Source organism: Malaclemys terrapin, chromosome 10, assembly GCF_027887155.1.
Source record: "Malaclemys terrapin pileata isolate rMalTer1 chromosome 10, rMalTer1.hap1, whole genome shotgun sequence".
Taxonomy (NCBI): domain Eukaryota; kingdom Metazoa; phylum Chordata; order Testudines; family Emydidae; genus Malaclemys; species Malaclemys terrapin.
The window spans coordinates 49,031,514-49,046,771 of NC_071514.1; the positions used below are offsets into that span (position 1 = coordinate 49,031,514).

Genomic DNA, 15,258 nt, shown 5'->3' on the forward strand with positions numbered 1-15,258 from the left:
CATACCAGTTTCAATTATTTTTGGTCATTTATTTCAAAATACCTGTCTGCAAGTATGTTTGTAACAATACAGAAAACAAAGAAGATACAGGAAATTTTTTTGACAAATAGATTCCTTACTAGGCATATTAATACAGAACTCTGAGTAATAATTCATTTAAACTACAATACAGAACCGTGTTTCCCGCACCCTTCAGAAGCAGTGCAAAGGCTTGGGGGAGTCAGGGGTAATGGAGAAGCTGAGGGAGAGGGAAGTAAATTGCTGGGAAGGAGCCTCAGTGTGAACTTGGAGGGTTGTTGGGTATGGATGGAAAAAGTATGGAACAGGTTTTTGGGGGGTAGGGAGGGACTGTTAGGGAGCTTCCTCCATGCAGACCCTGGCTGACCCCTAACCTCTCCCCTTCAGTCAGGCACATCTAGCCCTGCCCCCATGTGTCCTTGCACCCCCCTCCACATGTGTCTCCATCCCCACTCAGACACCCACTCCCCCCATCCCCATGTGGCCCAGCATTCCCTTCCCCTGTCCCTATGTGGCTCTGTACCCTCCCCCATTTTCATGTGTTTCTGTGCCCCCACCTAGCCACTCCTCTGTCCCTATGTAGCTCTGCACCCCTTCCCCATCACCATGTGGCCCTGCACCTCCCTCCCCCCGTGGCCCTGTGCCTCCACTCCCATTCAGCACCTGCCCCAATCTGTCCTCCCCCCCCATCAGCCCCTGTCTGATGACACCCGCCCCAGCACCCTACGCTATCTGTCTCCCCAGAGCCCCTGTCTCCTGACCTGGCCTGACAGGCGCTGCTAAGAAGGGAGGCTCTTTCTCTTTCCTAGCTGGCTGGGAGCTGCTGCTGTGTTCTGTTGCCACAGCTCCCTCTGGTGGGCAAAAGGTGGAACTGCAGAAGTTATTTTCTGCTGGAAGCTGCTACTGTTATTGCGCCACAGTGCCCTCTGGTGGGGAAGAAGGCGGAACTGAAGCAACATTTCAGCAGAAGCTTTTTTTCTGCGCAAAAATTTAAAAATATGCACAGGTCATTAATTATGCACGCAATACGCAGAATTCCCCCAGGAGTAATCTTTGAAGCACTTATATGGACGACCCTTCTTTCTTTTGCCCTGACTCAGATCTGTTTTGGAAGATGGTGGTCTTCCATTCTGATGACGTGTCCGGTCCCCTTAAGTTGTGCTCTCAGTAATATTTCCTCAATGCTGGTTGTGTTTGCTCTTTCAAAGACCTTAATATTGGTCACTCTGTCCTGCCAGCGAATGCTCATTATTGAGTGGAGGGAATGAATGTGAATTGCTCAAGCTGTTTAATGTGACATCTATAAAGAGTCCACGTTTCAGATCCATACAGGAAAGATGTTAGAACCACTGCACTATAGATCTTCAATTTGGTGGAGCGACAAATGTTGTGTTGGTTAAGGACTTCTGTTCGGAGTCTGCCAAGGGCCGGCTGGCTTTACTAATTCTGGAGGAAATTTCCTTATCAAGGGAACCATCACTTGAGATGGTACTGCCCAAATACTTGAACTGATCCATATTTTTCAGCTGTGTGCCTTGGATGAAGATGGCTGGCACTGGGGCATTGGAATGAGGTGCTGGGTGGAACAAGACCTCTGTCTTCCTGAGACTGATGGCGAGGCCAAAGATCTGGGATGCTTCAGAAAATCTATCAACGATGACCTGAAGGTCATCATATCTATGAGCCATCAAGGCAAAGTCATCTGCAAAAAGTGCCTCACCGAGAAGTCTCTCCAGTGTCTTGGTCTTAGCATTGAGTCTTTGAAGATCAAAGAGGCAGCCATCGAGTCGATAGCAGATGTATATCCCCTGATCCAAGTCCCTTGTTGCATGGCTGAGAACACAAGCAAAGAACAAGTTGAGCAAATATGCAGCCTTACTTCACTCCATTCAAGATTTCGAACACACCAGAAAATGACTTGCACTGTCATGTGGTCATGGAACAGACAGATGATTTATATGAATCTTCTTGGGCAGCCCAGTTTATGCTGAATAGCCTATAGACCCTTTCTGTTGACTGTATCTAAAGCTTTGGTCAAGTCACTGAAAACTGCATACAGGTCCATGTTCTGCTCTAAGCATTTTTCCTGGACCTGTCTTATGACAAAGATCATGTCCATAGTACTACAACCTGGTCTGAAACCACACTGCACTTCTGGCAGATTCTCCTCAGATATGTTTGCAATGAGTCTGTTCAATAGAATGTGAGGTAGTATTTTCACTGCTGTACAGAGGAGAGCAATGCCTCTATAGTTTCCACAGTCAGCTTTGCTGCCTTTCTTTTGTAACAGTGATACAGTAATAACATCTTTGAAGACTTGTGGCATTTCTTCTTCCTCCCAGATGCTACTCAAGATGTCATGAAACACCTCGATGGCTTTGGGGCCTGCTACTTTATACAGTTCTGCTGGAATACCATCCTTTCCAGAGGCTTTGCCAGAGTTCAGTTGTTTGATGGCTTTCACAATTTCTTCAACTGATGGAGGGAGGTTGAGGGTTTCTTGGGTAAATGATTAAGGACACGCTGATCAACTGTGCATGGTTTATTGAGTAGACTATTGAAGTGCTCAGCCCATCTCTGTACAATTCACTTCTCGTCTTTGATGAGGGTTGTGCCATCTGCCGACTTCAAGGGGGCTATGCCAGTTTTAGATGGTCTGTAGACTGCTTTGAGAGAGTCAAAGAACACCTTTGCTTTTTTGTATCTGCATAATGCTGAACTTATGCAGCTTTCCTCTCCCACCACTCACTCTGCATTCTCCTCAGTTCAGACTGGACCTTGTTCTATAGGTACTTAAACTAATCTTTCTTTGAGATGGAAGTAAATTCATTTTGCCATTCAATAAATGCTTTATGCATGTCACTTAGGAGTTTGGAAATGTTCTCGTTGTTCTCATCAAACCAATCCTGATGCACCTTTATTTATTTATTTATTTATTTTTGCCCCAACACTGATTTAGTTGTGTCAATAATCACGTTTGTCAATAATCACTATCCTAGCAAGCACTGCTCAGTCGCCTAGGATGCTGCCGAACTTTTCCGCTGCCCCGGAGACGGAGCTGAATGGCCACTAATCCCAAGGTCGCCTACGTGCAGGATTGTGGCTACAACTGCCAGTGGTCATTTCCACCTGTCACTTTGCTACGCCCCCATCGCCGCAGGACTTGGATTAATGATATAATGTTAATGATGATAAGGTTTGATAAAATTATGTTAATAGGATGAGAGTTGTGAGAAAACCTGTGCAGGAAATTTTTGAGTGAGAAAGCCGTTGCACAGAGGCAGTCCCACTCTCTCTGCCACAGAAGCCAGATTCCAGCGGCACGAAGAATCGTTACGGCTGGGGACTTCCTTAGCTGCAGTTGGTGACCGGGACATCTTCAATGCCTTGTCATGCTCTCCGTACCCCCCAGCATGTTGCTGAACCGCCTGTCATGGCCGTTGAATCACAAATTAATTTCCTTTGCCCAGTCTGCCAGAACAGTCTTTGCATGCTAGAGAAAGGCAGTTTCCCTATTTCGCCAAGGGTAAAAGACCCTTTGGCTACCCTGTTAGGATGAACTGAAAGGTACTTACATCAAGTTAATGTACTCCTGGTTGAAGTGGGACTGTGTTAAGGTGAACTAGGTATCTTTTAGTTTATGCTGGCAGGGTCTGCAGAGGGCAGTTATACCCAATAGTTTATGGTGTTCTGCAGCTCACACCCCCATAGTCTGCATGGTGGAGCCATGTAGACAAACCTATAGTTAAGATCATTCAAGCTATGTCTTTATTTTAATTTCCAGTCTTCTCTCTCGTTTGGGGTACAAAATGACAATCACTTGATGGCTTTATTCCCCTAAAGATTTTGAGATCCAGCCTGCAGTGGACTTTTTGCATAGTGATCAGCACACTCAGAATGCTGACTTCATCAGAATAACTGTTTCACCTCTAAGTTTATCTATGAAGAAAACCTTGTAAAGACCCCAGCCAGTATTCTTTGTGCACTCAAAACTCCCATTGAAGTTGATGGGAATTGTTTGGTGTGCACAGAATGCCACATGGAACTCTAAAATTGTAATAAACTAGGTTTGCAATACAGATTTTTAAAAAATAGATACTTAATAGCTTTAATCTCCCCTTTTTGTAATACCTTTTTGGATTGCTTTTGATTCTCTGCTGACTTTGGTGTTTATTAGTTTATTGTTACTTTTGCTTTTAAGGCTTTATTTAAAGGCATTTTTTGTTAATAATAATTTTTTGTTAATAATAATGGCACACAGGAAGGCTGTGGCAGCCAGAAATTAAAACCACATTGCTTTAGTCCCCCAGTCTAATGCTTTAACCACAAGCCTCATTTTCCTCTGAATTCAGTGATGTTACTCCTGACATATACTGATGTGAGGAAGGAAAATCAGGTCCATTATTATTTGTGGAACGCATGCCTCATTTTTTTTAAACTGACCTCTTAGAGGTTGATTTACCTGTCTGTAAAATGGAGATGATAATTCTTTCTTTTTCCCACCCTTTGTTTGTTATGTCTATTAAAACTGTAAACTCTTTGGGGGGAGGGACTGTCTCTTAGTATGAGTTTATACAGTTCTAGCTTAATTGGGTTCTCATCTCAGTTGGGGCCTGTACACGCTACTGTAATACACATAAGACCTGAAATTATTTTAACTGATGTTTGTAAGCTAGACTAGAATTAAGTTTGTTGGTGTTCCTTTTAAGTAGGAAGAACATTGGGCCTAAACTACTTGATAGTGTGCCTTTATAAGTAAATAAAAAGTACCATTATATATGTTTATAATACTTAAGGCCAGATTCTGTGGGTGGGGGCATATTGGTTCAGGAAGCCCTTTCCCTTCCTTTCAGCCCGGAACAGGGCTAACCAGAACCTGCTGCTTATGCTTGCCTAGATGCTCTTGGGCATGAGAAGGCAGGGCCATGGTCTAACCAATCCAGCAGAAGATTGGTGCTGACACCAGGAAGTATATGCTAGATGCGGCTCCTCAAAGGTTACACCACATGGTTCCCTTAGTAACCCTGGATGCTTCCAGGAACTGCCACTCATGCAATACACCTCCCGCTGCTGTAATGCCCTCTCTTTAATAGGCAGCAGGTTTAAAACAAACAAAAGGAAATATTTCTTCACACAACGCATAGTCAACCTGTGGAACTCTTTGCCAAAGGATGTTGTGAAGGCCAAGGCAACAGCAGGATTCAAAAAAGAACTAGATAAACTCATGAAGGATATGTCCATCAACGGCTATTAGCCAAGTTGGGCAGGGATGGTGTCCCTAGCCTCTGTTTGCCAGAAGCTGGGAATGGGCAACAGGGGATGGATCACTTGATGATTACCTGTTCTGTTCAGTATCAGAGGGGTAGCCGTGTTAGTCTGAATCTGTAAAAAGCAACAGAGGGTCCTGTGGCACCTTTGAGACTAACAGAAGTACTGGGAGCATAAGCTTTCGTGGGTAAGAACCTCACTTCTTCAGATGCAAGACTGCATCTGAAGAAGTGAGGTTCTTACCCGCGAAAGCTTATGCTCCCAGTACTTCTGTTAGTCTCAAAGGTGCCACAGGACCCTCTGTTGCTGTTCTGTTCAGTCTCTCTGAAGCATCTGGCATTGGCCACTGTCGGAAGACAGGATACTAGGCTAGATGGACCTTTGGTCTGACCCAGTATAGCCATTCTTATATTCTTACATTCTCTCTCCTCCTCACATGGCTGTGGCTTCTAAAATTGTGGTAGAACCTTGCATGTTTACAGTACTACACACATTGTAGCAGTAGCTATTTCTCAGCGATTTAAATACTTCATTGTAAGACTGAAAACACTACTCCAAAGGGAATCAAGAAGAAAACACAGTTAACTGTATTGTGCTAAGCTCCTCTAAATATGCTTGCATCTGCAATAGGAAGTAGTGCACCATGATATATCATCTGTCTCGCCCAATTTATAAATATGAAGGAGGCATTACTGCAATAAATTCTGCTACTCCTGATGTAGCCATGTGGCTTGATCAACTTCAGGTGAAATTGTAGTTGCTGCTCTACACCAGTCATACAAAAGAAGAAGAAGAAGAAGAAAAAGATCAATCTTGTAAGCTTTTTTCCTTTCTGTACAAAGGATGCATAGATTATGAGTTGCCTGTTTTGCCGATATGTCACAAGGCGACATGCTGTACAAGTTAAGGTTCATAAGTTAACCAACAGTTTCACCCAGCGAATGCATGATAGACTTTGAAATGCTGATTAGAGATCAGGGCCACACAAGACAATGAGTGCCCTGGAAGTATCAGAATTATCCTGGCATCTATCTCCCTTGCTGTTCTGGTGCCTTGTAATAAGTGAATCACTGAGTTGTCTGGCTGGTCTTAATCAGTTTTTCCTTGAATAGATAATGCACAGAGTTGGTGATGATGGGCTTGATACAAAGACCGTTGAAGTCAGTAGTAGTCTTTCCATTGACTTCACTAAGTTTTAGATCATTGCTTATATGGGCAGCAATAACCTGCCTCTACTGTAACTTTAGATAAAATATATCACAATAAATAATTCTAGTCTGAGTATAGCAGCTGCATAACTTCCAATCATTGCTTTGTGTGTAGTGGCTTCTTCAGTATGCCAGTGTATCTATGGTACTGTTATGTCTAATGTGTGGAAATGCTGTGTGATTAGCACTTCCAGTTTCCTGACCTAAAATGAGATCCATTGGTACAAACCTGCTGGGGAAAATACCTACAGGTTTACTGGCATTTGTGAGTGCTGCATTCCCCAGACACACACTTCATCCTGTGCCTTGATCAGTTACACACAGGAAAGTGGCAATAGTCTGTTTACATTGCTTTATGGAACTTCAGAAAGGTAAAGAAATGCCTTAAGCATATTTCCCACTATGTAAACTTACTTCCAAACTCAAATCTATATTATTCTATTACCTGTCATTTTTTCTTCTATCTTTGAGATCACTTAGGGCAAGTTAGAATACTAAATTGGTATGCAGCTCTGGGCTAGACCAGCAGTCTTTGTGAGCACCTCTGTTCCATTTTGTGGAGTGATTATTCATCAGGAAAAAAGACTAAGGCTTCCTCACAGTGCTTAAAATAAAACTATTTTGGTTAGCAGGACTGTTTCCCTTCACAGGCCCTTTGCCTGAACCCTGGTTCAGACCAGCAGCTAATCATATGACAGCCTTTTCTCTTCTCGCAGTTTCATGCCAGGTTCTGAATGGGAAGGAGTCTGGAGATGGGGAGCTCAGAAAATGATTCTTACTTGGCAAAGAGCATAAGTGAGTCATAGGAGCTATTGAAGAGTAAAAACTGTCTGGTCAGTACAGTCTACCACAGGCTACACAGGAACTGACATTTAAGAGCAGAGAAAAGTGTGATGTAGGAAGAGCAAGGAATATTATTTGAGAGAGATCTTACAGTTCACTGTTTCTAACCTCTGTGAATTAGTTTAGGGTGAGTGAGTTGAGAGAGCTTTAAAATCAAATTTTTATGGTAAGTATTTGACAGGCTGAGTTACAGCATCCTCAATCAACAGTAATAGTCACCAAGGTAACCAGAAACTGATGTTAGGCTTACAGATGTGGGAGTTCAGCAGCAGAAGTGTGAAGAGAGATCATACTCAGTGAGAGATACTGTGGCGCATACTAGGAGGCTTCATTGTCACTGTACAGAAGTCAAGACAACTTTGTACTGCAGGGAATAGTACTATTCCAAAGACTAGATATTTCTTGAAGCAAAGAGCCCCATAGTTTATTGGAGCAGTTTGATCCTGCACACTGGATATCTCTTGTTTGCTTGTTATTACACCAATGAGAATGTGTGCCAGCCAAGATTTGTCTGAAACATCTGGTACATCTCTACCCCGATATAACGCGACCCGATATAACACGAATTCGGATATAACACAGTAAAGCAGTGCTCCGGGGAGGCGGGGTTGTGCACTCCAGCAGATCAAAGCAAGTTCGATATAACGCGGTTTCACCTATAACGCGGTAAGATTTTTTGGCTCCCGAGGACAGCGTTATATCGAGGTAGAGGTGTATGTCTGTTCACTAAATCACAGTGCTAAATTCATCATGCTCACCTTGTAGCAGCCTGGCCTTTGGGGAAGGTATTCACCCTTGTGGGAAGGTAGGGTTTTTTGCTGGGGAAGGACTGCTTTGCTTTCTGCTGGGCCTCTACTGGAGCATCATATCTGTGGGAAAGGCTATTCTGTAATCATTTGATGAGGGGTGTTCTAGGATGGGACCGAGAGTACTATCTGGTTATGTGCATACTGTGTGCTTTGCTGCTGTGCAAAATACTGTTGCACCATAATGCTGAAGTAAAGTGCACCCATTTGTTTAACCGAAAGGCATATTTCTGGAATTTGATGCATTTGGTATAATAAAGTAACTGGAATAGAACATTGTCATAGTATCAGTGTCTCCTGCTTTGATTAATAATAGCTTTTGCCTTCACTAAACCTTTGGCAATATTCTAGTCTATTGACCTTTTTTGATGAATATTGTTGAATATTTATTGTTTCGCTCATAACTTCCTTTAGAAGGAATTCTAGTAAAAGCGGGGGCTGGGATTCTGCCTTCCCTTATAGTGGTATGTAGCTTGCGGTTAATGCCCTTGTCATCAGTGGAATATGTTGATGCGAAACCAGTGTGAGAACAGAGTCTGACCCAGTATCAGGATTATTGAAAATGCTCTTTTAATCAGATTTTTTTAAAAAATAATTGTTTTAATATTGGAACTAAAACTATTCCCACTACTTTAAAATGACTGTAGTATCTTTGCGTTTTTTAAAAAAGATATTTCTTTCATACTGATAAACAGAGGATCAGAACTGTTTCAGTGTTTCAGTAAAACACCTGACAGGTGTATTGGGGCAGAGATGTAATGAGAAGTGTGAAGGAATAAGGGCATTGAGCATAAGTCACGTTCCATCCTTTTGGGGGGGGGGGGGGGTTTAAAAATTATATACAGTGTTTCATTTAATTCTGTTCCCTAGTCCTCAGAAGTATTGGGTTTATAGGCATCTTGATAGAAGTCTGCTTTAAGGATGGACTTGAGGGAAGCGAGGATGGAAGCAGATATTAGGCTGATTAGAGCCATATAAGTACTTGGATGGGTATTGCACATCAGTCATGGAAGGGTTCCAGGAGTAAGGCATGACACGGATGAAGGCATGGAGATGAGTGGAAGGACGAGAAGTGAACAGTTAGTTGCATGATTGATATCTTCATCTTTGTTCGGTGATGACTGTTCTGTTCTGTACTGCATTAAGATGTATGTAGGTTAATGGTATAGAAGTTAGAAATAGAGAATCCCATTAGCTCATCCATTCTATCTCCCTGCCAATGCACAATCGTCCCTACTCTGTATTGTGGGACTAGAGTGAACAGTATGTCTGCAGGGGTGTCTCCATCGGTTACCACTAAAAGACACAAGGTGTCAGCCAAAAGACACAAGGTGCAGACAGTTAGAAATCAAGGCTTGAAATTCAAGGGAAAGGTGTAATAAGGTGTTTGGCTATAAATGGCAAGCCAAGCAGAGACAGAAGGCTTCTTATTGTCTTCAGTATAGGGGCTGGACATTTATATGGATCTCAAGAATATCCAGAGTGATCGTAATTTAATAAGAAAAAAAATTAAACCTCATGTTTACAGTTTAAGCCAATCTCTTACTATTGGGGTATGTCTATGCTGCATTGTAAACCCAGGCTCTGACTCAGATTTAAGCTCAACCCTGCCCTACTGTCCATGCACAAAGCTTTCTGAGTCAGGTCAATAAGCCCTCAAGACCTGGGCCTGTGGACACACCCAGGAGGGTGGGTCTGAGCCTAAGTCCTGCTGTGACTGGGGTCCAAGCCCTGTCACTTTGTGGTGTGGATGCAGCTCAAGCCACAGATGTGAATCAGGAAGTCTGCATTGTGCAGTATGGACACTTTAGCACGGTTGTGCGCCCCGGGTCCAGGAATTGTAAACCCAAGTTTACAGTGCAGTGTGAATGCATGGAAACATGACTCCACAAGCATGTTTCCCACAAATCTGGGTTTACAATGCAGTGTAGCATATACTTGGAGAGCAGGATTAAACCTAATGTGGGGAGCAGATAATCCCACACGTGCCAATTGTGGGGTTCTTGCATCGTCCTCTGAAGCAGCTGATACTAGTAACTGTGAGAGAAAGGATGCTTGGCTAGATGGACCTTGGGTTTGATCTAATATAGCGGTTCTTGTGTTCCTAGTAGGTTAATCTTCTATAGATTCCCCTTTGCTACCTATCATTTTAGTACTTGAAGGAGTTCCCATTAGGATTGTTACTCTGTGAGATTTTTTTTATCCACCCTTATATTCAGCATGTTGCAGCTGTAACAGTTTCTTGGAAAAAAACTTCTAGAGAGAAATTTCTGAGGGTTGACACAAAATTCCACACACAAAACTCGTTCCATTTTCACCACATAACTTTTCCAAAGCAAACAGCTTTCTTTCCTGTGAACTGCGAGTTATTAGGTTTTGGAGCTGTGTGAATCCTAGTACAGCCACTGGAGTACTGCTTCCTCTCTCGTTTCCTTCCTCCCTGCTTCCTAGGGCTTTATTTTCTGTCAGAGGGTCATCCTTTTGAATGACTGTCAAATGCTCATGCAGGTGGCAGAAATAAAAAAGAAACAGGGCTGGGATCCGTCATGAGTGCTGGTGAGGTGCATGTTGATCAGAGATGTTTGTGTTGTCAAGGCAGAAGTTGTGATTGGGGGCCTATAGAGTATGACAACATTTGAAACTCACAGTTTTCTGTAATAAAAATGACTTCTCAGATCACAATAATAATAGGAAACCATAGCATAGTGCACATGCTATGTTGCTAGGATGGTATTCAGGGTGAAAACAACCAACACTGGTGATCACCAACAGACTGAAGACTATTGTTAAAAAAAAATTAATAAATCTGCCAGTGATCACTAGTGGTCCGTGGAGCCCTTGCTGGTGCACTGCAGGAGGAAAGATTGTGAAAGATCTTTTTATCCATCTTGTGGCTTGTGTCTGAACCACATTCTTCTTGAATTGTGGGCCCCAGAACTGGATAGAGTGTTGCAGCAGTATTCCAGCACCAGGGCCAAATGCAGAGGTAAAATAATCTCTCTACTCCTTGAGATTCCCCTGTTTATGCATCCAAGGATTGTATTGGCCATTTTGGCCACAGCGCCGCACTGAGAGCTCATGTTCAGCTGATTATCCACCACAATTCCCAAATCTTTTTCAGATCATTGCTTCCCAGGGTAGCATCCCCATTGTGTAGGTATGGCCTACATTCTTTGTTCCTAGATGTATACATTTATATTTAGCTGTGTTAAAACACACATTGTTTGCTTGAGCCCAGCTTAGCAAGTGATCCAGATCACACGAGGACAAGTCACTGATACCTTCATTATTTACCACTCCCCAAATTTTTGTGTCCTCTGCAAAATTTATCAGTGATGATTGTTTTCTTCCAGGTCATTAATAGAAAGTTTAAATCGCATAAGAGCCAAGAACAGATCCCTGCAGGATCCCACTAGAAACACACCCATTCAATGATGATTCCCCATTTAGAATTACATTTTGAGACCTATCAGTTAGCTATCTTTTAAACCATTTAATGTGCACCATGCTAATTTTAAATCTTTCTAATTTTGTAATCAAAATGTCATGCTGAACCAAGACAAATGTCATATCAGAAATGAAGGGGGCAGAATTCCACAGTGTGAATGAAACTCCACAGTCCTCATTTGACTATGTTTTGTGTAGAAAGTTCTTATAAATACATGTTTCATATCCACTGTTCTCTTCTTATGTGTCTGCCCTTCTTTATGGACTTGCTAGTTTACGCTGAAACCTTCTGGGAGGTTCTCCCTCTGGAACATAGAATTGGCTACAAACTATTGCCTGTAGTTTCCCAGTGGAAAAGATCCCGTCTCCCATCAGAAAACAAACAAAACACTCCTGATGTCTTAGATCTAGCAGTGTATTTTGTCCAATCAGCTGAACTTTTGGTCCCACTCACACTATGAATGTGTACATTGGTATAAAAAAAAATAGAAATAACACATTGGTCATGATGTTTAATGTTGTGTACTCTGGGCTTAATCCAGGAGACTTGGCAGGTGAGATTTTTGTGGTCAACTTGAGTTTCTTGATAGTGGAAGGAACACATTAGGTGCCAGGGGTACAAAGGAGGAAAGGACCTCCTCAGATACCACACTCCTAATGCCTCATCCCAGGATCGAGATTAACATGAATAGTCAGACTGACTTCCTTCACTCCCAGCCATCCCTCATCATCCTTGAGAAAGAGTGAGAGCTACTGGTAGAAAGTTGATCTTTGGGTGGGGTAGTGGAAGTTTACATCTCTCTCCTTTTTTATCTAAATGTGTTCATGCGAGAATATATCAACTGTATGGCCTGGAGAGAATTATTTTAAACATAAAACTTCATGAAGTGAATAAGATTTTAAATGGGTCTCCTGTAACTCATTGCAAGACTGAGAGAAAACATCCAGGTAACAATGAAGGTTCATCTAGTGGAGAGCAATATATCTGACAGTTGACCTTGCTCCCCTTTCTATCTTCCTATGAGACTCATTGCATCACCTCTGCAAACAGGAGCCGTCTGATTCAAACAGCCGATGGTCTTTCTTTGTAACAGTGTCACTAGCTGCCAGATTCCCTCTTTTCACACCTTTGAGTATAGACAGTTGAGTCCAGGAGTTCATTTGTTTTTTCTTTCACTGTTCTCATTAGCATTTTGTTAATCATTCTGACTCTGGCTTTCCTCCCTTTTCCCCTCCCAGCACTGGGGATTTCAAGGTTCAGCTTGCATAACAGGTAATAGCAGGCATTTCCTTCTCCTGTGTCGGGATATCCTGGCGCCCTTCAGTCTCTCTCTGACTGTATTTAAAACAGACTCCAACACAGGAAAAAAAAAAAAAAAGCCCAGTCTAAAATTAGCAGCCTTGATAGAAGAAAGGCACATGGCTGTCCACTGGACTGTTTGTCAATGAAACAACAAATCTAAACAGAGCCAGAATGCATTTCCTGTCTGTGGAAAACAGGCATGCTGAGCTTCAGAGAGGAGGGGAGAGAGGGAGAGAAAGGCAGACCCCACACCAAAGGGAAGAAAGAATTGGACAAAAGGCATCCAAAGGTAAAAGCAGTGTGCTGTGCTGCTGAGCTCACAAGAAGAGGCTGTGTGCAGATCTTGCTCTGCTAAGGCTGCAGTTTTGGATCCTGGCAGTGTTGCACCAATGCATGGGGTCCCACTGGACTCAGAAACTGAGTGTATTACAGCTTAAACTAATATGTCTCTTTGTGTATCATACAGTCCCTTCTCCTTATTGGGCCTTTGAATCCCAGTAGTCTTGAACGGGTGTCTCAGCTATCCTTCACCAGTGGCACTGCAAAGGCATTGCTGTGAGATTTAAACTGAAGTAAAGAATCGGGCTCTGACCTTAACATGCATTAATATTACATCACCATGTTTTTTTCCATTTAATTATACATTTTGGACCCAATCCTGCAAGCCCTTTGTGTATGGAACTCCTATTCAATGACTGTTCTTTGCATGGATATCTTGACTGACTTGTGTAGTAAAGGAAGGGATTAATGTAAAATGTTTATGATTTGATGCCAGTGGTTTCACTGTGGAGTAGAGATGAAACCATTTCCTCCTTTCCCCCACTGGATTCTGTATACAGTTATTATCCATGAGAATTACTGTGGGAATTTCATTTATAACTGTCAGTGTTTCCATAGTGTTTCATTCTGCAGTTTGTAGTTTTATTTACTAGTCATTCCCACTCATTGCAATCTTGCAGATCTCCCTGGACTAAAATTCAGTCAAGTAAAGGCATATAATCACACTGCAGTATGACTGCAGAAATTCATTCTGTCCTATCTTTACTCTTCTCTATAGTCCCTCTGGTATTCTTAGTCCTATTAAATCTTGAGGTTTGGCTTCCACTGTGTTTCCTTGTGTTGTGCCTTCTTTACTAATGAGAGCTACACAGTGGCTTGTTTTCTTGGTTGACTGAGGATTTATTCAGATCTATTCCAGAAATAATCTCCTGTTTGTGTTCTGCAGAAGCTCGTAAATCAGTGGGCTAATATTAAGAGAGCGCTATTGAGGGATAGAAAACATCTGACGAGATCTACTTTGGAATTCAAACCCTATTGCTGTTCTGTTTATTCTAAAAAATTTGTAAAGCAGAATACTCTGCCTGTCCTGATCTAGATAGGATTTACCAGGTCGTTCTCCGTGTGCAAAAAGAGGTACTTACTGGCAAGTTGGAACACAGCAGCTATGGCTTCCTCCCACCACTGGACATCCTGTGAAATAACAGGCAGTTCCACTAGGCCCAAGACGAAAATGAGCTGACCAGCAGTCAAGGCGACGGTAGCGATTAGGTTACAGGCCCGCATCATGTCAAACTGCACTGTGGGGGACACACAAAGACCGAGTAAGAGCATCATCTTAAAATAAAATCTTGGGGGTTGAAAAGCAATGCCCCACCGAGAAGCCGTGGCAGAGTTGCCAGATCCTGAAAGAATGCTTCAGAAACTGCATATCTGCTAATTTTATCCCAATTTATAACAAACTCTTACTCTGATCTGCATTCATGATTAAGCTATCTAAGAACAGGTTGCCTTTCAGTTACACAGAAATCTGTCATAATCTGTTCAGTGCAGACAGCCCTTGTATAAAGCAGATAGCCTTGTTTTCAGGGATAGCCTTCCAAAAAAGAATAAACATTTGTCCTTCTGGTTGCTTTATCCATACTTATAAGCACAAACTCTTTGGGGCAGGGACCATCTTTTTGTTCTGTGTTTGTACAGCACCTAGCACAATGTCTGTAATACAAATAATAATAACTCCCAAGGCAAACCTACTGCTTTGAACTCATTGTCTTTCTCCCAGTATAATAATGTTGCATTTGAGACCAACTGATGAGCTAAAGCCTGCATCTCCCTTGTTTAAGTGGGAGCTACAGGTAGGGGATTATGGGAGAGATTCTCAACTACTAAAATTTACTCCCTGTCCTAGTCTGTCAGAGCCCAGATTTGTTACTTTACCAGGCACATTGCAAAACTCCTCTTTTTCTGGATGTTTGAGTAGGGAATCAGTTGAGGGTAAAGGGGCAGTTATTTGTGGGGTTGTTGCAGTTTTCTTGTAATACACTGTACACATGTTGTGTCCAGTCATTGATATGTGTATACAGTTATA

At 42.4% G+C, this 15,258-nt stretch overlaps 2 protein-coding genes across 9 annotated transcripts in view; one reads left to right on the forward strand and one right to left on the reverse strand.

The window, feature by feature from the left end:
- Positions 1 to 15,258, forward strand: part of IFT140 (intraflagellar transport 140) — a 228,629-nt gene that overhangs the window by 154,580 nt on the left and 58,791 nt on the right. The window lies entirely within an intron of this gene.
- The window catches only part of TMEM204 (transmembrane protein 204), an 80,491-nt gene that overhangs the window by 45,446 nt on the left and 19,787 nt on the right, over positions 1 to 15,258 (reverse strand). For 2 of the 3 annotated variants that reach the window (XM_054041961.1, XM_054041959.1), the window contains exon 2: positions 14,315 to 14,470. The exons of the other annotated variant lie outside the window; for it this stretch is intronic. In XM_054041961.1, coding sequence (XP_053897936.1) covers positions 14,315 to 14,470 — 156 coding nt within the window. The remainder of the gene's footprint in view (positions 1 to 14,314; positions 14,471 to 15,258) is intronic. 3 annotated transcript variants of the gene reach the window in all.